Source organism: Panthera leo, chromosome E1, assembly GCF_018350215.1.
Source record: "Panthera leo isolate Ple1 chromosome E1, P.leo_Ple1_pat1.1, whole genome shotgun sequence".
Taxonomy (NCBI): Eukaryota; Metazoa; Chordata; class Mammalia; order Carnivora; family Felidae; genus Panthera; species Panthera leo.
In genome coordinates this window covers 20,152,822-20,180,449 of record NC_056692.1, presented here as the reverse complement: position 1 = coordinate 20,180,449, position 27,628 = coordinate 20,152,822, and the positions used below count along the sequence as shown (strand labels likewise).

The window sequence follows — 27,628 nt, the reverse complement described above, 5'->3', positions numbered from 1 at the left end:
TCATCACTGGGTTTTAAAATAGGAACATTTAAATAATCCTTCTTGAAGGTATTTTCTTTATCAGCCACTTATTTCTACCCTGAAAAAAGCTTGAAATAAAATTAGTATTTAAAGCACCATACAAAACAAAAAGAAACCAGACAAAGGAGTAAGGTACATTCCAATTTAATCATTGTGCACACAAATTTGTAAAAATGCTAGACACACATACATTAAGTCGCAAAGGAAATTCAAGAAATCTTGTTTATGTCTAAGTAATTTTTATGCTATGGAAATTTGGCTACTTACTCTCACCACTATTACATGCATTCACAGTTACATACTTACCACATTTTCAATGTCTGCTTATCCTTGCTAGGAAAGGACAGAATTCCTTAGAAATTTACTTCACTTTAAATCTTAAAGACATAAATTGAGGGTCCATACTTTGTTTAGTGCTTATCTAGAAGAATACATCACCATTATCACATACTCAAGACATCAATTTTCAGATTTTAGAGAAGACTATCATTTTCCATACTAAAAAGTATTAGGAGCTTACTGTTCATTGTTGTTTACAAAGATAACAGCAGGAAATACAATGTGAAAACATCCTTAGCTTATATTGACATCATCTAGGATGTGGTTTAAGACTAGAGAGGAAAAAAATCCATGTGTTACACTGAAGGAAAGTACTGAACAGGGCATAAAGTAATTAGAAATATACCCAGAGGCTAATTTCTGCTGGCATACACAGTCTCAGAAACCAGCATTTCTAATCCACATTTTCCATGCAAGGTTAGAGAGATTTAAAAATACACTTGAAATTTTTAAGTTCATTCAAAGGGAATCCTGTAAAGCATTAGTCTGCAGGAACATTTCAGGCAAGTCCTTCTTCAACCCTACCCTTGGCTTTAATAGCTCATGAATCACTGCAACAACGGCTTCACGGAGAACAAATTCTGCTATTTAACTTTTATACCTATGCAGTGTGGGAAGTGAAAGCATTGAGAAAACACTTTCGGTTGTTAGCTAAAAGGAAAATCTTAATATTTGTAAAAATACTAGATAATTCTGAATAAAAACATTTTTTCCATCTCACTAAAAGGAAACAATTTATATGTTAATAGGTTTTCCAGTTAGTCTGTTAAGTCAAAGTCAGAAAGTGATCCTGGATTATTAGGGAAATGTCAGGAAGTGAAATATTCAACTTTTAAATAAAATACATTTCTGATTCAGATATTATCTAAAGAGTGTACAAATTCAGACTGCTCACTTCTTTGATCAGTATCCCATTTCAGTTAAACTTAAAAGGAAAAACTGTGACATATAAGTATAAAATAGTACTCACCAGAAAGGCAGCTTTATAGAGATGGTTTTAAGGAAAACCATTTCCACTGTATCTACGCCATTTCTTATACAGATTAAACTGTGAAAGGCAATGAAACTTAAGCCCTTAGGCAATTTTATATTAAAAAAACAAGTGGATATCTTAAAATTTTATTATCAGTTGATATAGTGAGATTTTTAATTAACTAAATGCATGACTTTCAAACAAAATAACACTAAGATGGTCTGTTTTCAGTGGCTAATCACTACCCCCAATTAATAGGAATAAAAGATCAACTAGTTTTATGGATAGATGTTCTCAAATTAGACATCATTACACTTAGGGTGTAAAGGAGGTAGCCATGCATCCTAGTCAATGCTAGAGTTGAAGGATGGTTCAGGCTTGTGCAAACCAAACTGTATGCTTTATTCTTTTTACCTTTGCATTTAAAATTTTTAGCAACACAAAAGCATAATATTTAAAGGTTAAAGGAAACTCTCAAATATGGTTCAAGACAACAATGAATTCTGATAGAACCAGTGACAGTAATAAAAACCTTAACATGTTTTTTACAAGCCATTATGACCTTACTGCCCCTCAAAAGGAACATACAAGGAATTTGTCTAGGTTTCTTGATGGGTAGTCAGTTTTCATTTGAATATTATAAAGTTTTGTTATTCTTAATTCAAAGTAAAATGAGCCCACAGTGGTGGTGCAACAACAGAATAGTTATAGTTTACAAAAAAAGGTGAACAAAATTAGTACTTATTTACAGCAAGAGCTACTACAAACATTTAACAAAATACACAGTATGAAAACATTTTCTAGCTTATGACTGCACACCATTTATCACTGTTAGAGGTAAGGAAACTTGACTTTTTTCTTAGGTTGATTCATACTGTAAAAAGTTAAAAGGTAAGTATGAGTAACCACCATGAGAGTGGCTTCAATAGAGCCTGGACCCAAAGCCCTGCACTCCAGATCACATGCCAACACGTGTGTATAGCCAATTGAAACTTTCACCGTCTTTTCCTTTTATGTACAATGTATTTATTTAGGGTCAACCACAACCAGATATAAAGGAGCAGTAATACACCTCTCTTACAACTGAGGTTATTAGCAAACCTAGAGCTACTTTGGCCCAAGAACTGAGTGTTTAAAAGTGTCCAATGGATCTATTATTAGTTATACTCACATTTAAGTAACTGCACAGCTTTCTTCCTTGTGTGGGTTATATGGATATGTTTGAAAAAAATAGGAACATCAGGTACTTACAGATTAAACTAACCTGTACTGGCAGGGCTGTGGGATTTTTCTTCTCTACCAGTAAGTAGCAAATGCTGAAATTCTGCTGCTAGTTAACAAAAACACAAATTGTATTAAACTGAGGAGTTCAATCCATAGTTTTTAAAAAGTCAATGTGCATTAAATTTCCTCAGAGCCTGACATTAATACATTTTAAACTTTTTCCCCAAGTCTTACAAAAGTAACCTTACATTGGCTCTTTATTTAGAGTGACTTTATGAGAATGACTTTAAAACACTGTGTATCTATTGGACATACCTCGCTTTTAATAAACTATGTATTCCGATATGTATATGTGGAAGTTTTGGTTACTCTAAAAAAGGGGGGGGATAGACTTGGGGGGAAAAAATCTCAACATGGTAATTTCTAAATTTAAGTGTGTGTAGACATACTCAAACAGAGGAAAGCAACTTTTATTAGTTTAAAATTCAATTTTCAAAATACTTGATTTCATTTTATTAGAGATTGTGGATTTAAAACATGGGCTGAAAAGTAAACCTATTGTTTCTCCTCGAAGTATACTAACAAACTACTAACTAAAAGGAAGGCTTTGCTCAATAAATACACACCCCATATTATTCTAACTCAAACCTACAGAAACTTCAGTAACTCTTCCCTTGGCTCACTTGGGTGATTAAGCAGCCTTGTTTTATTAGTAGAGACAGGAAATGATGCTGCATATTTTATTTTCATCTGATTGCTCAAGCATTTAGGAATAAAATGTTAAGAATAAGCTACACTGGAATAAAGGATTCGATGAAACCTTAATCACAAATGCAAACCAGGAGGGCTGTTAACTTTCACTACATTTAAGGTTCTTAAGCCTAATAACACTATATAATTAGACCTTTCCCCCAAATAATACTGGTCTGTATGAACATCATTCTTCATTTTTATCAAAGTTGAGCATCAATAATTTTCGCTGCCAGTTCCTCAAATTTAACCCAAAGCGAAGGCATACAGATTCTTTAAATACAATAATGCTTAAAAACAAAACAAAACAAAACAACAAAACTCAGACACAGTAAGAATGCCAAAGGGCCAGGAGAATTCCAAAAAAGGCCTTTCCCTCTTTACAAACACAGCATTACACAAACCCCTGACCAAACACACAGCATATTACTGAAGCTGTGCCATAATACAACCTTACACACCATTACAGCATTTAGAATTAATGGATGGGGTCCAAGTTATCAATCATTTAAATAGTTTACTCACATGTATCTTCTCTGTAGTTAATTTGATCAAAATTAAAACATACACACAAACATATTCTAATATAGCTGATTATATGCCTTCTAAAGAACCTAACCAGGAACCAGTCTTGATTTATAGTAACAGTATTCAATTTGCTTCAAACAGAAATAGTTCAAATTAGCTTCAGTGAAGAGCTCCTTTAGATCTTCAATTTCTGCCTTAATATGACTTCTACATCCTGCTTTAGTAAAATAAAGATATTTTCCCGAAGATATGTAAGATTAATTGAACAGATTTAAAGAGAGATTGTTTAAAAAATTCAAATTAATATATTATTTCACGATATTATTTTTCCAGGGTTAGAAAATGAAAGGCTCTTCCCTTTATGGCCAAATTATTATGCAAGAATGTATAGAGCTCAGAACAACAACAAAAAAACAATGCTTAGAAGAAGAAATTCTCCTGAGTTTTACTGAAGAAATCTTTTTAAAAAATTGCAACTTTCAAGCTGATTATTTCTCAACAAAAATGCCAAGTAAGAACATGAAAACACTGGGGTAAAGTTGGAGATATTTCAAGTATTAGGGTGCTCAAACTGAAATCCCGCTTTCCCCATTTCCTACACAATAGTTTGATTTAGATCCATAATAGGGGTTGCCTAAGAGCAAGATATTAAAAGTACTGTTCTGAAAATTCAACATTAATCACAAAATTGTGAATATCCACTATGTGCATAACACTATACACAACATCATTAAAGTAACTGTTTATTATTTTGCCAAGAAATAGCACAAAGAGGGTTTCTACGCTAGGAAAAAAAAGTCATTTATTAAAGTGATTCAGATGACAGAAAATAAAGAAAGGGTTAAAAAAAAAAAAAAAAAACCTTCACTAATATTCAAGTCATGAGATAGCAAGCAGAAGTGTAACTAGGGGAATGTTTACTTACAAAACTGCCTCAGAGTCAATAGTCTTATAACTGAAGCTCTCCTTTTAGAAGACTTTTCCATAAAAGTTACAGTAAGAGAAAACCGATTTTGTTTTGAAATAACACACAAAGGTTACTTAATATTAGGCAGATAAATACTGCCTCTTTAAAAAGACATACCTGATTTATACAAAAATTTTGTATTTTAAATATTCTTTATATCCCCTAACCAATACAAGTATCAGTTTACTCAAAACAAAATTTTATCACATTTCTTCCTTTCATTTACCAAGTTTACCAGTGGAAGTAATAGACACCTGAAAGTTATGTAATTCTCAAAATCATACTTCAGAGATATTAAGAAAATTAACTTCAACAATTTATGCCACCCTGAGACCCTCCAACTCCCAGAAGTCAAGTATGTAAGAGCCTATTTCAATTATAATTATTTCAACTATCACTATTAGATTAGCACAAGCAGCAGCCTCACTCGAACATTTCACTATACTGGGGGATGGTGGATGCAACAGAAAACATCTCCAGTTAAGGAGATGTAAAAGGTGTAATTACTGAACAAAGGTATGAATGTATTCTTTTGTTGTAACAAAATTTTCTTCAAACATTAAACTCTTTTTTCCATGATTCAGTTACAGAGAAAAATCATATATTCTAATTACACACTGAAAATTTGGAATTCACGTAATGAGTAATTTTTCTTTATGCTTCCAAGAATTAAAACCACAAGGAAAACAATCCTGGGTTAGCTAAACATTGTACTATATGCTGTTACTGTTTGAAAGAAAATGCTATCTGGATAGAACAGCTGCTTAAACACAGGAAAGAACGAAAAGTAATCCAGGTTCATGTTTTGGCCTCTCTTCCAGTTCCTTCTTACACCCACAACATACACACATAAACATGTTTCTCACCAAATATAAGCAAATTTTAGTTGGGAACAAATGTGGATACTTTTAATGTGTGCATATTGCATAAAATATCATTCACTAAGGCTGAAAATGAACCTCAAAATGACTGTTCCAAAACCACAGTTCAATGTACTAACTTTACCACATGATTCAATTTCAGTTTAGCTACTTAAAAAATAGTAATCTACCCATACTGACAGGTCTGTACTACTTTTATCAATGTGTAGTGTATATGCATACATACCACACACACACACACCACCTTCCCACCTTTCACAGGGCTCTACATTAACATTTGCTCTAATGTGGTGAAGTATGAAAATATTAAAAAAAAATCACAAGCATTTCCACATGACCTTTCAACCTTAATGTTCAAAGCATTGACTTTGGGATTAAGAATGCAGATTTCGGTAACCAGTGGCATTTCCAATAATCAAACTTATCCATGAGGTTAAATTTAACAGTTTGGGAAGAAAATGACAAGTTTTTCCTAAAAGTGAAAGTGGAAAATTTGAACGAAACATTTCATGCCTCCAAATCAAAACCGTCAAATTTTGTTAATTTACTAAAGTTCAATACAGCAATACCAGCTTTACTGAGGCTGTTAACACAAAGTAAATTACATATATCAAATATTTTTATTTATGTTTATTAACACCACAGTCAAACGTGAATATTAATATAGAGCCTTCTCTGCCAAAAGAGTATAAAAATCCTAAGTTTAATTAAATTTAGGGGCCTTCACCAAACTTGCTGCAAGTTTGGGGACATAAATATCCAACAGCCATAAAGCTGTGAAAGCCCCTATAAGGAATAAAATAAATCCCACTTGCCTCAGACTGAACAGGGCAACACTGAGACTCAGCCTCAGCCTGTCCTATGGCAGGGCTATAGGAAGAAGAAAATTTTAATTTTAGAAAAACATTACCCAATTAATTTAAAAGACATGCATTAAAAAAAAAATCCCCATGATCAAGCAAGCAAAGGAAAAAAGAGCAGCTTTTTTTTTAAAAAAAGCTATGTCTGCTATAATTCCACTCTGAACCCATACTTATTTTTGTTGGGGATCTCCCCCCAAATAACTAAATTCAATTAAGCTGAGTTTACGCTCAATATATAACTCGATCAGTGGAACAGGAGTACACGAAGAGTATTTTCCCCACTCCTAATGGAAAATGTCTGAGATTATTACTAAAATATAGAAGTACTCAGATTAAATGAGAATTCCAGCAGCCATTCAAAAGTTGATCCTCACCTGCTGGTCTTGTTCTGTCATACAGTTAGGTAAAATCTACACACAATAGAAACTAGTGCCAGACAAAACGTTAAGTCACTTTGTTTTTTTTTAAAAAGGAGGATATAGGAGTGGACGAAGGGACAGCCAACGTTTGCAGTCCCACTAATCTTACAACTTCCTAAATTATGGCAATTACAATGCCTGCCTGAATGTAACAAGTCCTAAAGGTTGTCTTCTGTGAAGGCAGATAGTTTACTTCAACTCAACCCCACCTATTACTTAAAAGCAGCGTAAGTCAAAGTAAGAGTTATTTCAACATGATTTGTTACACTCATGTTTTAACCACACTATGGACCCCAGAAGCAGTTAGGTAAAAGGTATTTTCTAGAAGCTTAATTATGCTGATGCATGCACAAATTACACTATAAATAATACCAAAATGGGCACCACTTCAGCTATATATACCTAACACGACACAGGAAGACGGTGTGCTTTAGTGCCATGCGTAACACTTTGGATTAACTTTTAATTAAAATTCTACCACTTATTTAAAAGTACTGGTATCTTCTCCCTTCAGTCTTCAGAAAGCAACAAACCTTGGCATAAAATATATCATCTTTGCATTAAATGTAAATAAAACTTTGTAAAAGTTCTGAAACATTACTAACCCATTTGTATTTTGCTGATAAACCTGTACATGAAATGCTTGAGACGTGGTTTGGGAAAACATTTCCTATTTAATCATTCTAAATTTAATCATGCCCTTTTTACCTTACAAATTTTCAACACAGGTTCTTCTTTGGCAGTATGATAAACGTGCTGCCAAATCTAAGAAATATGTATTAATCCCACAACTACTTAGTAGGCAGGTGAGAGAAAAAGTATGGGGCTTCGCTGCTGGCAGACGGAACAAATGCATTCTCGGTGATACATGGACGTTGCCTTTTCAAGCTATGAATTTTTGAACCTCAATGGTATCATAAGAAAAAAGCTATAAAACATTTCACTGGAGCAAAATGTGTGATTTAAATTAGCACTCAGCTTTGTAGATATTTGTAGGTTTTGTTTAAATCAATCTCTTCTAGTTGTCACTTAAATACAGACTCTTATGATTAAAACAGTTTTCAACATCTTCCTACAAGGTTAAAACTTTTTTTCAAAGACAAAAACTCTGATTTCGGGTCATATCTATACGTTCATATATAGGTTATAAAGACTTATCACCATTTTAAGTCTTAACTTTAGGTTGAGAAAAACTCAACTTGAGTTCATCGTATTAATAATTATGCTTTGTACAGATCACTTGATACTTTAAATAACCACGAAACTGCCTTGCAAAAGATTTTTAAAAATGGATGCCAAAAAGTCAACAAGAGGTATTACTGTACGAGACGTGCAATACAAGATATGAATAGCAGTCACCTCTACAAAAAAGTTCTTCACAGGACATAGTAACGTTCAAATTTCCAAGATGAAAAGGTTAATAGGGAAGCCATTTAGGCTAAATAACAGAAGATAACCATCTAATCAAAGAAATAATGTAATTTTCCAGGAACATAATAAAAAATTTTGTATCCATCTGTTAACCATCCTAACAGAGGCACATTTAGATCTGGCATTACACTTAGAAAAGATTCCAATCTGTTAACAGTAAAAAACAAAACAAAACAAAACAAACACAAAAAACTCTTAACTGCATGCACCTAAGCTTCTAGAAGTTTGCACCTGAAAAGCTTCTGAGGTCCACACAGTACTGCAGTCTCAAAAATAATCAGAAGGAAACGAATGGGTCTGGCACTAGGCTCTAAACCTCATCAGCAGGAAAGAGGGCACACTAAAGTTACGTTTTAAAGATCTAGGACATCTAACATGTAGTGACACCAAGGGCATGGAAAGGTGACACAATATAAAGATTTCATACTCACTATGTAATGGCTCGTATGTAACTAAGTTTTTCTGTCAACTTAAGCACTAACATACAAGTCTATACATACTGTCCAGTTTAAAACATGCAGCTAAGGAACAGCCTACAATTCAAAGACAGAATCCAATGATGTATCAAAACTGTATTGGTAACTATGAATTTTATTTTGTGGACATCTACTGTGGCATGCATCTGTACAAACCTTTCAGGCAGTGGTCCACAGCTGGGTTATGAATAAAAAGGCGTAAGTTTTTCTCTCATTTTATTACAATGAAGTTTAACAGTACAGAAAAGTCACATGACCTTGGTGGGTCAGATTTCTTAAACCCTGCAACATGAGGAACTCTAAATACATTAAATATTGTTATACATTCAGACTTCCAATGTACAGGTCTCGGAAACAGTTACAGCCCTCACCAAGCTAGGTTGGGGACATGAAGTCCAACAGCATCTGAAATGCTGTGAAGGCATAACTTTACAAATAGCAATGTAAGCTTACAGAACTTGCCTTTATTAAGGTGGTATGTTCATGTAATTCCAGCGCCTTCACAATATAACGAACCAAATTTACTATACTTCACTTCTAAAAACCTAGATGAAACATGAAAAAGAAGCCATACAGTATAAATTGCAACTTCAGGAAAAGTTCCTGCTTTATTATTCCAAATAATTTTTCCCATGTAAAATAAATGTCCAATAGTTCCTGGTATGTGGGAAGATAATGTTTGTTAAAGTCACAATGAAGCCTTATTGACGGAAGCTTGGCTATATAAACAGCACAAGTTGAGAAAAGGTTTAATCTCCAAACCTATTAGATTGGATGAAGTAAGATCAGTAACGGCCACCTTGCGACATTACAGGAGGTCTCATTCCCATCGGAGGTCGAGGAGGCCCACCTTGGTAAGGGGGTACCATTGGCGGTCCCTGCCCATACGGTGGCATAGCACCAGGAAGGTAACCTGGCATGCCTTGATGATGACCACCATACTGACCTAAAAAACACATTTAAAACACAAAAAATAGATTGAGTTGGTCTGTGCACTGTACTTTTAAATGCAATGTATTTTGAAGATAAATTTATGTGTATACTCAGAAAATCCACTAAATAAACATAAAAAGAAATACCATGAGGCGGCATTGGGGGTCTCATTCCTTGTTGCTGTGGGATGCCTGGCTGTGGTGGCATCATACCTCCAATAGGTCCAACTGGTGGATTACCAATGGGAGCCTGTCCTGGTCGAGGAAGATTACGTTGGTATTTAGGTAACTGTGCCCTTCTCTCTTCCTATGAATAAAAATGAACACAATGTTAAACACTTGAATGCAGAGAGAATCATTAAGCATAAAAGGCAAACATTTAAAATCTTACACAGTAACCTTTAACAAATGTACCCTTGTCAACCATTACTTTCGCTCCACAAACCAGACTGACTACTTAAAATCTCAATGCCTCAAGAAAACCTCACCTATTTTTTATATTTGAAGAATGGCTAATAACTTTCCAGGAAATATACACCTGCCTCAGCAAGAAAGGGTCTAGTGAGAAAGGTAGGTAAGTTTCAAAGGATCTGTAGATTCTACCTCTCACCCTTGTTTAATTTACAAATTTATGTTAACTAATATGATTTTTGACAGCAAGAACCCAAATTAGTGTCTTCTTTAAGAAACAGTCTGGGAGTAGGAGGAGTGTGTCTAAAATCAAAACACACGCATGCAGTATTTATTCTGTGGTTCTTAGAAATCAGAATGATAAAAACCACAGTGTAAGCATTAAATCAGATTATAAGACCATCAGTGTACAAATTAACACTTCTCAAGAGGAGGATGAGATGCTACAACAGTATTCAAATTATGCTAGTAAAAACCTGTATGTGAAAAACTTACCAGTGATATATCCTCATCTGGATGGATCAACTTACTGGTTGCACTGGTTGTTGTAAGTGTAGCAGGCTTACTTGTTATTGAAGCTGCTGGTTTAGCTGCAGTGCTATTTGTTGTACTAGTGGTTGAAGCTGTAGACTGTGTATAAGCAGGGAATGTAGGCTTTGGGGGTTCTGTAGTTGTTGCAGGGGTACTATTTAAAGGCTTGAAATCTGTACCAACAGGTCCTTGGACAGCTGCCTGAGCCTGTAAAACACAATCTTTCATTAACGAAACTTCAAAACCCAAAAGTGAGTATATCTACTATAATTAACCTAAAAGTGAGACACCAACATTCGATAAAGGACCAAACTTTAAATGAAATTAAAACAAAGTTAACATGATAAAAACTCCACAAAAATCAAGATAATATGTAAGAATATCTAAAGATGCTGGGTCAAAGTCACATCCAAAACTCAGCAGCAGAAATAAAGACTGCATATGTAACTTCTAAGAGTTTATCTACCTTCTCACCAAAGTTTATTTGCTTTACAAAGCTGTGTATTTTTTTCAGGCTGATGAAACACACTGTATCACAATAGTTATGCTCTATTGTTACTATTCTAAATTAGTTGTTTAATCAATCTACCAAGCAGTTCAAAACAAAAAAGTTCAGAAATTACAGAATACAAATGCTTGGATAAATTTCAATTACCAAGCATAACATAAACTCCATCAGTGAGGACATATTAAAAAATGTCCTTCAGAAATTTTCTTTATATAGATAATACAATGTCCTCCCACTTAACAACGGCTACATGATTATCACTGACAAAAGGGTTTAGTAGGAACTTTTAAACATAAAGTTACCAGTAGTAAATAGGTTACTTTTCAAAATACCAAACAACTGAAATATGAAGAGTAGGCCAACTTTAGAACCAAACGCAGAGTACTAAATTTCCTTACATTGTATGTGATGCATTAGATTAAACAGCATAAATCAAAAAAGCTTAATCATGCATCAGGCTAACCATTGGCCACTATAATGCATTTACTGCTTACATGCTTTTAACCCTTTAGAACCATAGGAGTTTGGGGTACATTTTTTTCTATTGGTACGAGTTCAAATTTTCAAATACCATTGATTTTTATTCCATTAACTTTACTTAAAAAAAAAATTAAATATAGTATATTTTTCAGAAAAGATTTAGTTTTAAAGTAGGGTCCAAAGGGTTAAGTTTATAAAGCCATTTTAACAATTTTAAACTGCAACTTCCTGCGTACTTGTGCTGTGCTAGGAAACAGAGCTTTAGAAGATGCAGACAGACTTTCTGAATTGGATGAAGCTGTACTTGAGCTTGTTACAGGTGTCCCCATCTGTAGCATAAAAGAAAGGAAACAATGAAAAGTCTCCAAACAAATGGGTGAAAATAAGCCATGTGGTAGACTTTTTTTAGTATAGATTGCATTTTTATAAACGCAAAATATAATGCAATCAAATCAGATTTATTTTAAGAGGCAGGCAGTTAATGCATTTACAATAAACAAAGTGACAGTATGAGCCTCATAAAATTTTTTAAATTCTACACCAATAAACCTAGTCATTAACCAGTTTCTTTTCTAAAACTGGATGTGTTTTGCACTGTGATATTTCAAAAATGATACCTTCAACTGAGACTAAAGATGCGTTACTGACACTTCAATCCAATTGAATGATTTTTGCTAAAAGTTTGACATCTCTCAATAAACAAAATCCCCACCCACCTCAAAAACGTAGTTAATGTGTTTAAAGGGGACTTAAAAAGTAATACTTTTAACTTAGCAACTACAAACAAAAAAACTGAGAAAAGAAAACCTCTATGGGATAACGTTAAAGTGAAAAGAACAAAACAAGAACATACATCCCGACCTTAATTCTGAATCGATTACATCTGCTTAATTTTGAATACAACTTGGGGGAAAAGCCCAAAAATAACCACCATTATACAGTTACTATATATAACAAAAGCATCTTTAGCTTCTGAGTTCTGAACATAGACAAGGCCAGTAGGAAAGAGAAGTCTAACTAGGTCAAACGATGCCTTCCTGCAAAAGTGCAGCATTGTGTTTCGTCATTGTTCTACATTAGAGTCCAACGAATGATTTGCTAAGGTCTTAGGATTTTCACCTTTGCCTTTGATTTCATTCCATTCATAGTTCAAGATGTGAAGGAGGACCTCTAAACACTATTATGTATTTAAGTCCCCAGAAATTAAACTTTCATTCCTAACTAAAGCTAAGAATGACCAGAATTCACAGCTATGAAAACAAAAAAAACATACTACACTATTGGGTTCCAGCCAATCTTTTTTTGACTAGAAGAAATCAATGTGTGCAAACATGGAAGAGAGTAGGACACTTCTTTGTATTTAATAAATTGTATGAAAAGGATTATCAACAAAAAATTGACCTATGACGATTTAAAGGATTTCTATAAACAACTACACTTTACCTTTAAATACAAGTGCACTCCTTTTCAGAAATTTCACCTTACCTGTCCAGCACTGGGGAAAAGAGGCTTAGTAACTGGAGGCTGTGGAGCAGGAACTGTTGCTGTCGGTGCAGGTGGTCTATTAAGAATGCCTGGCGCTGAAACAGCCTGTGCTTGAGTCATTGGAGGAATTCCTGGACGGGGAACAGGAGGGGGCATACCTGTAAAGACGAAATATTGGGGAAAGGGAGCTGTTGAAACTTTTAATTCAGAAAAAGTATTTTCCCAAGACTTTCTTGTTAAAATATACCATGTTAAAAAACAATTCTACACTACAAAGTTACTGATGAACTGCTCAATTCAATGAAGTCCAAATATCTTAGGCATTTGTTCCTTGGAACAATCTTGCCTCAACCTTTCTATTCCTTTGTATCTCTTCAGAATTTTGGAAAGTGAAAGACACCACTAGAGACTCCTTATATAGGAAAAGTAGAAAGTAAGTTACTAATCTTCCTGATTTAGCAAACCTTGTGAAACACGTAAGAGAACTATTACAATCATCCAACAGCTGGATGTTCTCTAAACTCGAATTCAATTCAAATTTTTGTAAAAACTTTTGATAGGTCATATACCCATAAATTTTTTTTCAGGAAACTTATTCTTGCAAACACTTTAAAAGATTTTTATGTCAGGGGCGCCTGGGTGGCGCAGTCGGTTAAGCGTCCGACTTCAGCCAGGTCACGATCTCGCGGTCCATGAGTTCGAGCCCCGCGTCAGGCTCTGGGCTGATGGCTCGGAGCCTGGAGCCTGTTTCCGATTCTGTGTCTCCCTCTCTCTCTGACCCTCCCCCGTTCATGCTCTGTCTCTCTCTGTCCCAAAATAAATAAAAAACGTTGAAAAAAAAAAAAAAATTTAAAAAAAAAAAAAAAAAAAAGATTTTTATGTCATCTCTAAACCCAACATGGGGCTCAAAATTACAACCCTGAGGTGAAAAGTCACACGCTCTACTGACTGAGCCAGCCAGGCATTCCTCCTTTAAAGCAGTTCAAGTAAATTTTCCGAAAAATCCATTACTAGTACGTTCTTCAAAGTTCCTCAACATAACTTAAAAACTTTTACTAACTTCACATTATCAACTGAACATTGGTTATTATTCTACATTCCTTTAAATGCCTAAAATTCTCTCAGAACACATGTGGAGCTATTGCCTATAAATTAATGCCTGTCCTGGCAATGATGCACATTTTGCCGCTGCCTCATTTATCCTGTTACTTTTACGTCAACTATCACTTGAATACTTCTTAATCTGCTATGGACTGCACACCAAACTTGCTAGGATTACATACAAAAAAAAAAAGCAACCAATTGAGAAAGCCTAATGAAGGCCTGTGTGGCACACCTACTTGGCTAATGAAATTTGGTTCCCCACATTATAGGATAGAGTCAAGATAGTTCTTAACACAGGCTCCGTTTCAGCTAAAGGGTCCATTAGCCCTGTTTCTGGTCAACTGTAAGAGGCTAAGGAGCTTCTGGGAGAGTTACTTTGCTGCCTAATGACAAAAAGGTGGGGTGCCTGGGTGGCTCAGTCAGTTTAGCATTCGACTTTTGATTTCGGCTCATATCATCTCACAGGCATGTGATGGAGCCCTACATCGAGCTCTGTGCAGACAATGCAGAGCCTGCTTGGGCTTTTCTCTCCCTCTCTCCCTGTCCCTTCCTGGCTTATGTGTGCACACGTGCACTCTCTCTCAAAATAAATAAACTTAAAACACTGCTGTTGACACCCTTTCTTGCCTGAGTTATCTTGTAACAACTGAGCAACATGTCCCAGGGAGAAAAGCTCAAGTTGGCAAAGGAGAAAATTTTAAACACATGGGTTCTTGAGATCCCCAGCCACTGAATCCACCACTTTTCATTGAGGGAGGCCATAAATGCCTATATTGTTTAATACAGTTTGTTACGGTTCCCTATTATTTTCTAAGACTCTCCGTTACTTATCTAAAAAATTCCTAACAAATAAAACCCCTGTTAGGTATATGAGCTTCGGTGTATAGGTTCTGTGACTCATTTCTGATTGCTTTGAAACCTGTTTACTATTTCAAAACTCAAAAAAAAGCATCCATTCTAACACTTGTCCAATCAATTTAAAAAAGAACTAAATTTTAATATTAAAACTGCACCAACGTCCACAAACCTACTGTCCACAATACTTAAGAATAAAGCATGCCAGTCCTAGTAAAAAGGTTATTGTCTAACGTTTCATACCTGGTGGCATACCAGGCATCAGAGGTGGTATTCCTGGTCCAGGTGGCATCATTCCACCCATTGGCATCATTCTATTAGAAAGCAAATTTCAAGAAACAAACCAAGTTAATCAACAGTATAAACTATTAGAAAACATTTTGGCTAAAGCCTGAAACAATAGATAAAAGACTTGAATTTGACCCCTAATATTGAAATTCAAGCTGAAAGAACACACAACACTAGAACAATTCTATCAAAGTAAGTCTTCTAAAAACCATCAAACCTCTTGGGTTTATCAGTAAAGTAAGGGGGAAAAACCAGTCTCTTTTACAAAACATTTTCATACATTTAAGGTCACTACGAACAATTATACCCTCAATACAGACAAGAGGCCTCATCTAAAATATGTGTAATTTGAAATCATAATCACCTTTGGTCTCATTTGGAAAATACCCATACAGAATATAAATAAAAAAGAAAAATTATTTTAGAGTCATTATATTTTTCAAAAAGAAAATATTGAATATACACTGTGGAGTAAAGATTCTTGGGAGGAGGGTTACAAAAAAACTACCACCAAAATTAATGACAGTCAAAAGTAACCTCACACAATTGCCTAATTTCTAACGGCCACCTAACACTAAACCATGACTAAAAACATAACCCATATTTATTTTCCTTCCCCTAAAAGAGCTCACCTTCAAATACCAGTGTCCATTCACTTAAAACATTTACAAGTTTGTGAATTCTTAATTGAGGACTTTATTAGAAAATTAACTTCTATATATAGATTTCATTACAAGAAAACCGAATTACCTTCTATAATAACGCATGTTAATTTGGCAAAAGAGTATCTATTCTTTCTTAAATATCAACACTTTTTACTAAATTCCATTACTTTAGCAGTCTGGCGAAAAACAGCTGCACGTTTAGAAAATGCTTTATTTATATGGGTCTATTTATTACTAGTTCCTCACAAATGTCTTTTTTTTTTCCCCTCCATTAAGACTTGTGTCAACCAGCTTGCACATTCTAGAAGTTTTAGTGAGGAAGGTTAGAAAATTTCTGAAGTCAACTGAATAGATACCATTAAACACACAAAAAAAATGACATTATGATTATACCTCCTGAATTACATTATGAATGAGATGCTTACATGTTTTCACCGCAAAATGACTGGGTGTATTTTCTCTGATGATGCAATCTGTGAAAATGTATGACAAAATCAAAATCTAACTGTGATTTTCAAAATACAGTGGGAAAGTGTATTGTATACCTCTCACATCCAACAATTTTTTAAGTAAAAGTGATAGGCACGAGCACCTCATATTCATTTTAGTTCTTGATGATTTGACAAATACATCATTTACAGAGTTTGCTTCTTGTCACAACTACAAAGTGTCATGGACAGTTCTGAATCTCAGAAACACAAATCTACAACCAACTACTTTAATTACATCAGAGGCAATTGAAGTAGATGGCTGCCTACACACATCCTAAAACCCAAAAATCTATTCTCCTCAGAGGTAAATTTATATTCCTTAAATTTATTGGTAGACCCCTTTTTAGACAAGTTTAAGTTTAGGGAGCCCATACCTTTAAGAAAAAAAAAAAGAAAAAGAAAAAAGGCAAAGTAACATTTTACAATTCATGTAACACCCAAGTTGAAAAGATTATTACTAGGCACAAGCCCACAAGTCAATTAAAAGTTTTCTTACCCAGGTGGCATGCCTGGCATAACTGGTGGCATTCCTGGCATCAGAGGAGGAACACCCGGCATTAATGGAGGTATGCCTATAAATAAAAATTTCACCAACAAAAAAGTCACAAATATTAAAGGGTTAAGAGAAAAATTTTAATACTTCTATACCATATCAACAAAGTCCTAAGAATGTTAAATCGTAACCCTTATGTGATACCTGGAGGCATTCCTGGTGCTCCCGGGACTGGCGGCAGTCCTGGCTGTGCCATTGGGGGGATATAACCTTGCTGAGGTTGAACAGGCTGTGGCTGAAATGAAGTTGAAGCTGCAGAGTCATCATCATCATATTCATCAGAATCATCTTGTTGCTTCTTTTTTTGACTCTCTGCTAACAAAAGTTTTAATTAATTTTTCCCATGAAGTAAAAAAAAAAAAAAAAAAACTAAGCAAGCTTAAGACATTCAAACATCAAAAAAAGTTATTTCACTGTAATTAGCTCATGAGATTTTTCTTGCAAAGAAATTCAGTCAATATTATTCTTTTTACTCTTCAAATGTGTTTTCAATCTCTATTAAGCAAAAAGGTTAACATCCTTTCCCTATTCTGACAGGTAAAAAATAATTTTCCTATGGGGCACCTGGGTGGCTTAGTTAAGCATACAACTTCACCTCAGGTCATAATCTTGGGAGTTCGGGAGATCGAGCCCCACAATGGGCTCCATGCTCATGGTGCAGAGCCTGCTTGAAATTCTCTCTTGTCCCTCCTCCCGTACCCCTCCCCTGCTTGTGCTCTCTTTCTCAAAAGAAATAAACTTTAAATAATTTTCCTCATTTTTTTTGAAAAACAAAAACAAAACAGCTTTCTATTCCATCTCAAAAGGTAAACTATGACAAAGAGGTCTGACCTTTCTACAATGCTTTCAAAAACAAAAACCTTCAGGGCACTTGGCTTGCTCAGTCAATAGAGCATTTAACTCTTGATCTCAGTGCAAGCTTTACGTTGGGTGTAGAGCTTACTTTAAAAAAAATTTTTTTTTCATAATTGATTAATAACTTCTACCATCTGGATAATAAGTGATTGTAAATTCCAAGTCAAGTAACAGCATTACCAAAAAATTTACTATTAGTGGTTATATAATCAAATCAAAACAAGCTACCTTCATTTTCAGAAACCTCAACACTTGCTAATTCCACTTGGAATGCAGTTATGAACAAAACTATATTATAATAAAGTGTTTGGAATAATCCATGTGATATTACATATATACAAATCAAATATACAACTCCAAACATTAAGACATAAGAAACAATAAAACTCGGGATGCTTGGGGTGCTTAGTCGGCTGAACGTATGAATCTTGATTTTGGCTCAGAACATGATCTCAGTTTCATGGATTCAAGCCACACATGGGGCTCTGCGCTGACAGCGTGCAACCCGCTAAGGATTCCCTCTCTTCCCCGACCCCACTTGTGTTGTCTCCATTGTTCTCAAAATAAACTTGAAAAAAAAAAGAGTGCTGGTGGCTAAGTCAGTTAAGCATCTCTTGATTTCAACTCAGACCATCATCTCAGTTATTGAGTTCTCTCTGCCACTCCCCCACTCACGCACATGCTTGCTCTCTCAAATAAGTATTAAAAAAAAAAACCCTCAAAATTGGAATTTTGAATAACATCCACTATTAAATTTATACCTCAAAGTAGTAGTAATACTCTCATTAGTAAAGCTGTGTTAAGAAAAAGCACACATCCTAACGTTTACCTTGCGTTTTCTGTTCAAGAAGTCGTCTTCTTTCATCCATGTCTTTTTCTGGAATACCTTCCATACCATATATTTCCAATTCTATGTCTGTTCTCCCAGGTATTGCATTTGGTACAGCATCTATTGTCTCTTTATGCACCTAACATTAAAACAAACTTCCATTAGATAAAGTGTCTCATAAAGTCCTTTAAGAGCAATCTGAAATTACTCAGAGAACACTTAGTATAATCATTAAGAATAACTTGTTCTATAGTGAGACTATCCGGATTCAATCCCCAGTTTTGTTGCTTACTTACTAGGTATGTGAGACTACGCAAATCCTCTGATTTAAGATTATCCAACCTATATACACTACCTAACATCTAGCATCATTTTTAGGAATAAATGCATTAAATCATATAGTTTATATAATTACGTAAGTAAATATATGAAACTATTTAATACCTCTTACGTTACAGGTATTAAATTATATATGTTAAATGAAACAGTGAGTACAGAAAGCACTTGGCAGGATGTCTAACGCATAGTAAGGACTCAATAAACATTAAGTTTACCATGTAATCTTGCTTGCTTGAATTATCAGCAATGAACTGGCAGTCCCACTCAAATGAGAGAAGGTTCAAGTCTGACTTAAGCACAGCTTATGAAAGTTCTTACTATATGAAGAATTAACATAAAATTTCCAAGATTGATCTTGAGACAAGCTGGTAGTTACAAATTGCAAAAGTGGCACTTATAATTAGCATATCCAGAACTAATGCGTTACCTGAGGCACTTAACACTGCCACAGCAGTGATCCTGTCATTACACTAAATTTGACAGATTACAAAGAGAAAGAGATTTTATTATAAAACACTGGAAACCTACGATTTTTTTTACTAATGGTTTTTGCTAGATCAAATGTTTCTAACCCTCAAACATGGGTAACTTCTGCCAATATGGTAAAATTCCTGTCAGTCTTGGTTTCTTCAGCAACTTGCCTTAACTTAGGCTAAAAAAATGTCAAAGTATTTTGCCTAGACTATCAGCATCACCTGAAAGCTCATTACAAATGCAAATTCTCAGGGGCCCCCCACCCCCTCCGCCAGAAACTCTTGGTTAAGACTAGCAATTTGTTTTAACATGCCCTGCAGGTGATCCTGAGGCATGCCCAAGCTTGAGAACCACTGCTTTAGGGGACATATTTGTCTCATACTCAATTTCTCTTTCCTCCCAAAACATTTTCATGCAAGAACAGAAAAGTAAAGAAAACTGTTTTCTTCTTAAGAAGACTCAAAGACTTTAAACAGAGACATGCAAATCAAATTGAGAAATTATCTTAATTTTTGATTGATCTTTAACCATTGTTCCTTATTGTGATTAAAAGATCCATGAACAAAGCTTCTCAACAAGGGACTTAATCACGCCGGTTTTTTGGCATGTTACTGTTCTTGACAAATGCTGATGAAGGAACTCCTATGTTCCTCAAAGTAATAAAATTGTATTCATACACATGAACTATTCTATTTCTAAATGATAAGGGCAAGAATATACTAATCAAAAGCTATTGGAAAAAGAAGAAAAATAACATGATTTACTTAACTACCTCACAATATCCTAGCCAGAATTAGACTTCTTACAACCTTGCCTAGTAGAAATGATGATGATCTTGGTTGAAAAGATAGGTGGAGCAAGCACTGATGTGAACCATCTAAATTACTAATGTCCTAAGTTTATTACCTATAAAATTGGAGGATGTGTCTGATTTAACTGCCAGGCCCATTTCACAGGTTGCTGTGAAATTACACTAAAACCATAAAAAAAAAGCACTTGGTCAATCAACAATGTCACTAAAATAGTTTCTCAACTGATCTCCTTCCAGTTCCATTCCATTTCTCTGTTCTTCTCTATAGTACAACTTCTTGAAACAGTGCCTCTACTTTCTCATTTTCTCTTGAGAGTACTCCAATTAGGCTTTCATCCTCATCACTCTAGGAAATCACTCTTGGCAAGTGACCAATGACCTCCACTTTGATTAAATCCAATCTCTGTCCTCATCTTCCTAGACCTACCACCAGCATTTGACTCTGTTAAGTAACTCCTTTAATCATCTCATTTGGTTTCCAGGGCACTACTCTCTTAGATTTCCTACCTTTTCAATGTCCTTGAATGGTTTCTTTTAATCTTCTAACCTTTAAGTGCTGTGAGTGGCCCAAGCTGGAGTCCCTGCACCTATTCTAGATCTATATTCTACCCTCTAATAGGAAACGACATCTAGTATCATGGATTAAAATAGCTATGCTCACCACAGCATCCTTCCAAATTTCTACCTCCAGCTCCAACCTCTCTGAAGTCCAGACTCACAGATACAATTGTTTATATGACATTTCCAACTGGATAGTCAACAGACTGTCTCAAAATTAACAACACAACACAATCGTGACATCCTCATCTCTAAGCCTAGTCTTCCTGCAGCTTTCAACATTTTAGTATACGATAACTCATTTCTCACAGTCCTCAGGCCAAAAACCTTCAGATCAATCTGCAACTCCTCACTTTCTTATACTCTGCATCTAAACCTATCAGCAAATTCTGGTCTCTGTCACCATCACCTCTTGCCTGGAATACTCCAGTCATCCTAAGTGTTCTCACTGCATTCTGCTATCTGTCTATTTGCAACTCTATAGCCAGGAGAATCCTTATTTAAAAAAAAAAAAAGAAAGAAAGAAAAGGTACCAGAATATGCTACACCTCTCTCTACTCAACCTTGCATTTCATTCAGAATGAAAGAAAATGGCCTATAATAAGTAAACCCTTCTGTATAAAGCACATTGCTACCCTTTCTTTTTCAATATAGAAGAATGCTCCTGTATGTCAGGGTCTTTCATCTGCTGTTCTCTGGAAGCTCTCTCTCATTTCCGTTCAGATCTGTTCAGATGTCAGCTTCTCATTCAGGTCTTTCCTATCTTGTGGCCCTACCTATGCCTCTTACCTAGTTTTAGCTTTCTCTATCACTTATCGTGAAAAGGCAAACTAAATACTGCAGTGTTTTCTTCCACAATACAAATCTAAACTCCATGATGGTGACTGTTTCCTTCACTGCTGTACACCTAGTGCCTAAAACACTTGTCTTAGCACAATGCTGTCTCACAGAAATCTTTTGTGATAAATTGTAATATTCTTTCTGTATCAGTACTATCCAATACAAGTCATCCACCAGCCACATGTGACTGAGCATTGGAAATGTGGTTACAATGTGGAGAAATTAAATTTGTAATTTTTAATTTTAAAATTTTCTTTTAAGTAGTCACATGTAACTAGTGATTGCCACAGTGGAAAGTTATGGGTCTAGCACATAGCAGGCCCTAAAATATTTCTGAATGGGTATTAAGTTATTATTACAGTGACATAACTGAAGAGGATCTATATAAACTTGTTTTTTTAAGTAAACTTATTTTTTAACTAGGGGAAACAACATCTTATTTTAATTTACCTCCCCGCCTCCTACCAACAGTAGTTTCCAATAAATAGGGATTTGCTCATCTCATCTCTCTCTAGGGTCCAATTAGGCCAAAATTCAGGTAGCACTAGGACTGGCCAAAGTAGAAGAAATAATGTTGAATAAGACATAAAGGCACTTATTAGATCCTTAAAAACATAAATTGCAAAGCTCTCCCTACCTAAGTAGTGAAAAGCTCAAGAAACCCAGACATCATTAAATGAAACACATTACCTTTCCAAAAGAGGTCCAAGGAATAATAACTGAAGTAAGCCTATCCTCAGGCAAGAAATTGTAACAAATCCTTCAATGGCAGAGAGTAATGGTAGCTAATTATGTATTATTCTCATGGGATTAGAACTGGTCAGACCACAAAATTTAAATCACTGATCTTTGTTCTCTAACTCAAGTAACTGAGGAGATACTCTGGGACCTCAACTTGTCCCCAGTCTAAAATAAAAAATATTATTAATAACTTAAAGATAAACACTATGAACATAAGTTTTCTTCAAACATAAAAAAAAAAAAAATCAATTATTTAACTTAATGGCCAAAAAACAGGTTTTTTTTTTTTAAGCTGACCATATCTAATCTTTCACAATAAACAAAACCCTACAACTGTTAAAATAAATTAATTTTTTTTCATGTTGTTTCCACACAAGGGGTTAAAAGTTAAAGACAGAAAAAAAATCCTTACCTGCATGCAATGAATAGCTAAGCCAGGTCCTGTGTACAATTTCTTATGACATATATGGCATTTAAAATGTTTTGCTTTTTGGTGCTGTATAAGGATCTTCTCATCATCAAAATCTCTATTACAATACCTGATCAATATTGTTAAGGTACAAAAATAGCACAAAATGACACTGCCTATTAAAAAAAACCTGTCATATTAAAAGACTAGGAAGAGGAACATTAAAACATGAGAGCAGTTAAAACCAAGAAGGTACTTTATGGCCATAATCTCTCACCATCTGTAAATGAACACATCTCAGTAATCAGCAAGATTACTGTAAAATCCCCGCATTTTACAAAGATTTAAGTAAAATAACTTCTGTTCAATATTTCAAAATTTACAAATGCACGCTGTGGACTGGACAGTTCAATGTCAAAAAATCCCCAAGTTTATGTCAAGAATGGATTTCAAAACAGAACTCATTAACTAGAAAACAAAATAATCAAAATGTTAAAAATCTACCTAACCTATGGAATTCAGGAATATCTATTTTATTTAGATCCAAGAATAAACTCACAGTGAGTAAGAATGACACAATTTCGTATGAATAATCCACAAAGTTGTTTGCAACTTCTTACGAATATGTTGCCATGGCATGTATCTAAACTCACAGATAAGTTACGTTAATAAAAACTGAGAAATTTTCTCTCACTGGGCAGACTTTCCTAAAAGCTCATTAAAGAAATTCGTGACCGTTTTTCAACCATTATATAAACAAATGCAGTTCCGTAACCGTTTTTAGATACGAGACAGAAGTAAATCAATTTTAACGTAAACGGTATTAGCCCTTCCCGAAAAAAGTATTAAAAAGACGCCACGTTTTACTAAAAAATAAAAAGCATTTTTTTTTTTCCAGTCTTACGAAGCTGGGTGATAGACACAAGAAACTCCACCCTTTACGCTTCTTGAAGATTAAGGCGCCAGCGGGTGAGACGCGGAAGCTAGTTCTCCCCCACCCCACTCCACCCCCGGCCAAAAAAAAAAAAAAAAAAAAAGAAAGAAAGAAAGAAACCATGGTTGACTAACACAAGCCTTCCCTAAACCACCGATTCCCCAATTAAACGGAAAAAGTGGGTGACACACTCCGGAAGCTCTCCCCTAATCCTCCAGAGTCAATCAGCGTATTATACTCGAAGAAAGTCCCTTTGTTGAATCGTCACCAAAACAACAGAATGTGGCAGAATATCCTTAGGGGACACTGTCCTTGGTGGAGGGGTCCAAGCCGCCTCCCAGCGGTTAGGTCAACGCTCGCACCGAAGCAAGAACCTCCTGAGTCACGGAGTCCCACGATCCACAACTGCCAGAGCCTCTCGCCCTAGGGAATTCAGTTCCCACGAAACCTTCCCAGATCCGGCTCCAGCCACCAAGCCACCCACCTCGAGGCCTACATCCCAGACACTCTCTGCCACAGGCCAAAGCAAGGCCTCCCAGTCCCAGTCACCACCAACCGGCGCCCCCGCTCGGCCTCGACTTCAAACCCACAAAGGATATCAGCACCACGGCTTCAGCTGCTTCTTCTTCTTGCGACCCATAACTGCGCTCTACCGACAAAGTGAAAGGGGGAGAAAACTAACAGGAAAAACGAGGCAAAAATCGCTCACTCTTCCGACCCAACGGCCACCACCGCGTCCCACAGGAAACAGACACAAAATGGCCGACGCCCTCGTTCGCCGCTCTGCTCCCGTCAGGCACTGCGGCCGGAGGCGGAGCCAGGCAGGGAAGGGTCACATGACGCAGACCTCCTCCCTGAGTGGGTGGAGACTCGTGGCGGCTGACGGGCGGCCGCCATCTTGTCCGTTTAAGGTGTCCCGGCCCTGTTTGCTTGCGCTGGCTGATTCCTCCGGTTTCCTTTGTGAGGGAGCTGGTGGCCGAGGTGCACCGATACACTCGCGAATTGAAGGAAAAAAACAAACAAAAAAACCTGGGAAGATTGCCAGCGTAATTAAGGGCAGACTACAAATAAAGAATAATGAGAGAACGCTCAATTTTTAATTTTGTTTCATTGCCCGGATTAATCCTTGCTGTACTAAGGGTTGGGCATTTGCCTGCTAAGTCAAAGAAGTCGCAGTCTCTGCCTGGTGACTTGCAGGTTGGTGACAGATGAGTAAACGAGGCAGTGTGGTCAGCGCTGTGATGGGGGAAATACAAGGGGCTGCGGACAGAAGAGGAACACACGAACAGGGCCTTGGAGGCCACGGGGGAGTCAAGAAAGATTTTCTGAACTGAAAAGTTAATGGGAGCGAGGGAGGTGGAGGAGAGAGGATCTCATTGAAGGAGCAAAACGTGCAAGTCTTTGAGGTTTAGCGCCTGAAACACACCAGGGGTTTTCGGACCGGAACTCATAGTAATGGGGCTGGTGGCAAGAGACTATCCTAGGGAGAAAAAAGGGAATCCAGGCTGGAAAGGAAGAAGTAAAACCGTATTCGCAGATCGCATGATTTTGTTACGGGCTGAACTTCACTCACAAAGAAAAATTAGTAAACCCTAACCCCCAGTGCCTCAGAATGTGGCTTTTAGCGGTGAGCAAGCTGCCACTCTAGTAGAGGAAACACTAAGTACGTCATGTCGGGAGTGATAACTGCACTGAAGTAGAACTAAACAATATGAGGGGACACGGTAGAGACTGATGGTTTGACAGCAGAGACTTGTGTGGGATGTTTTTTTGTACAGGGCATTTTCTGTCTCAGGAGGCTGCATTTGTGCAGAAAACCGAATAATAACGAGGGAGAAAAAAAAAAAAAAAACCATGCAAATATCTGGGGGCACTCCAGACGGAGAGAAGAGCAGATTAAAAGACTGTTACAGGGGCGCCTGGGTGGCTTGGTCGGTTAAGCGTCCGACTTCGGCTCAGGTCATGATCTCACGGTCCGTGAGTTTGAGCCCCGCGTCGGGCTCTGTGCTGACAGCTCAGAGCCTGGAGCCTGTTTCGGATTCTGTGTCGCCCTCTCTCTCTGCCCCTCCCCTGTTCACGCTCTGTCTCTCTCTGTCTCAAAAATAAAAAATAAACATTAAAAAAAAAAAAAAAAAAAAATTAAAAGACTGTTACACTGGGGGGGGTGTTTGAAATATTTGAGACACACAGGAAATGTGACCAGGACAGAGTGAGCAAGGAGAGGGTGATGGGAAATGAAGACAGAGGGGGTATTACAGGCTAAATTATGAAGGCCTCCATGCATCACATAATAAGAGCCCTTTTGGTAGGGTTGTTTGTAAGACCCGAGCAGGAGAATACAATACAAAATAGCAGTTAAGATTATAGATTGATCACTTACATTGACTGAGCCTCAGTTTTCTTCTCATCTATAAAGTGAGGATAAACCCCTCTGTTACAGAGTCGGTCAAGGATAAATGAAATAAAACAGATAAATAACCTGGCCCATGGTTACTGCTAACTAAATGACAACTATTAAAGTATAAATGCTGTATTCATATGATTATTGCTGTTGACACTTGACAGACCAACTCGCAAAGACTAACGTCCTCAGATTGTGTTTGTAGATGGTCAAGAAGCCAGCGATGAGATTCCGTAAGATCACCCTGTCTGCATTACTTTCTTGGCAGTAGTCACATTCTGCCCCTCCCGGTGTGCATGCCTTTTCTCCTTCAGTTGTGTGTGCCAGGACAACAACTTAAATACTGGATTGTCTTTCTATATGTGCACATATTCTAATTCATTCTTTTTGATAGTTGCATAGTCTTCTAGTACACGTGTATTTCTTCCTGCTGCTATAACAAATTCACCACAAATTTAGTGACTTAATACAGATTTGTTATATTGCAGTTCTGGAGGTAGAAGTTTGAAATGGAGGGGTGCCTGGGTGGCTCAGTGGATTAAGCATCCAACTTCGACTCAGGTCATGATCTCACAGTTTGTGGGCTTGAGCCCTGCAACTGGCTCTGTACCAGCGGTGCAGAGCCTGCTTAGGATTCTCTCTTTCTCCCTTTCTTTGCCCATTCCCCACTTGTGCTCTCTCTCTCTCACAAAAATAAATAAACATTAAAAAAAATTGAAAATTCATTTCAATTCTGAAATGAATTGGCAGGCCTGTATTCTTTCTGAAAGCTTTAGGGGAGAATCATTTATTGCCTTTTCTAGCTTCTCGTAGATGCCCAAATTCCTTGGTTACCAAATCACTTCAGTCTCTGCATTATATGTCACAATTGCCTTCTCCTCTCTGATTTCCTGCCTCCTTCTTGGAGAGACTTGTGGGTTACACTGGGCCCACTTGGATAATCCAAGAAAGTCTTCCCATTTCAAGTTCCTTAATATTTTTTTAAAATGCTTATTTAATTTTGAGAGAGAGAGAGAGAGTGCAAGCAGGAGAGAGGCAGAGAGAGGGAGACATAATCTGAAGCAGACTCCAGGCTCCCAACTGTCAGCACAGAGCCCAACACAGGGCTTGAATTCATGGACCTCGAGATCATGACCTGAGTTGAAGTTGGACACTCAACCGACTGAGCCACCCAGGTGCCCCTCAAGTTCCTTAATATTTTTTAAAGTTTATTCATTTTAAAGAGAGAGAGAGAGAGCATGAGTGGCAGAGAGGGAAGGAGA

At 36.4% G+C, this 27,628-nt stretch overlaps 1 protein-coding gene and 1 long non-coding RNA gene across 8 annotated transcripts; both read right to left on the bottom strand.

Annotated features, from left to right (window-relative positions):
* Nucleotides 1–308: 308 nt before the first annotated feature.
* LOC122206820 lies at nt 309–6,488 on the bottom strand. Its single transcript, XR_006196581.1, has 2 exons — nt 2,598–6,488; nt 309–1,408 (listed from the first exon to the last, which is right to left on the bottom strand). It is a non-coding gene; the product is annotated as an uncharacterized LOC122206820 (long non-coding RNA).
* A 2,481-nt stretch (nt 6,489–8,969) lies between these two features.
* Nucleotides 8,970–24,747, bottom strand: ZNF207 (zinc finger protein 207). Of its 7 annotated transcripts, XM_042916383.1 has the most exons (13): nt 24,565–24,747; nt 23,035–23,161; nt 18,860–18,998; nt 17,320–17,490; nt 17,119–17,194; nt 16,557–16,604; nt 15,422–15,492; nt 13,220–13,377; nt 11,971–12,063; nt 10,711–10,953; nt 9,952–10,111; nt 9,635–9,818; nt 8,970–9,417 (listed from the first exon to the last, which is right to left on the bottom strand). In XM_042916383.1, exons 1-12 carry the CDS (start codon nt 24,603–24,605, stop codon nt 9,658–9,660), a joined length of 1,488 nt encoding a protein of 495 aa, XP_042772317.1. In that variant the 5' UTR covers nt 24,606–24,747; the 3' UTR covers nt 8,970–9,417; nt 9,635–9,657. The 7 variants fall into 7 exon arrangements, with proteins under 7 accessions (XP_042772317.1, XP_042772316.1, XP_042772318.1 ...); XM_042916382.1 differs by lacking the exon at nt 8,970–9,417 and having other exon boundaries at nt 9,451–9,818; XM_042916384.1 differs by lacking the exon at nt 8,970–9,417 and having other exon boundaries at nt 9,451–9,818; nt 17,320–17,487.
* Nucleotides 24,748–27,628: the final 2,881 nt, after the last annotated feature.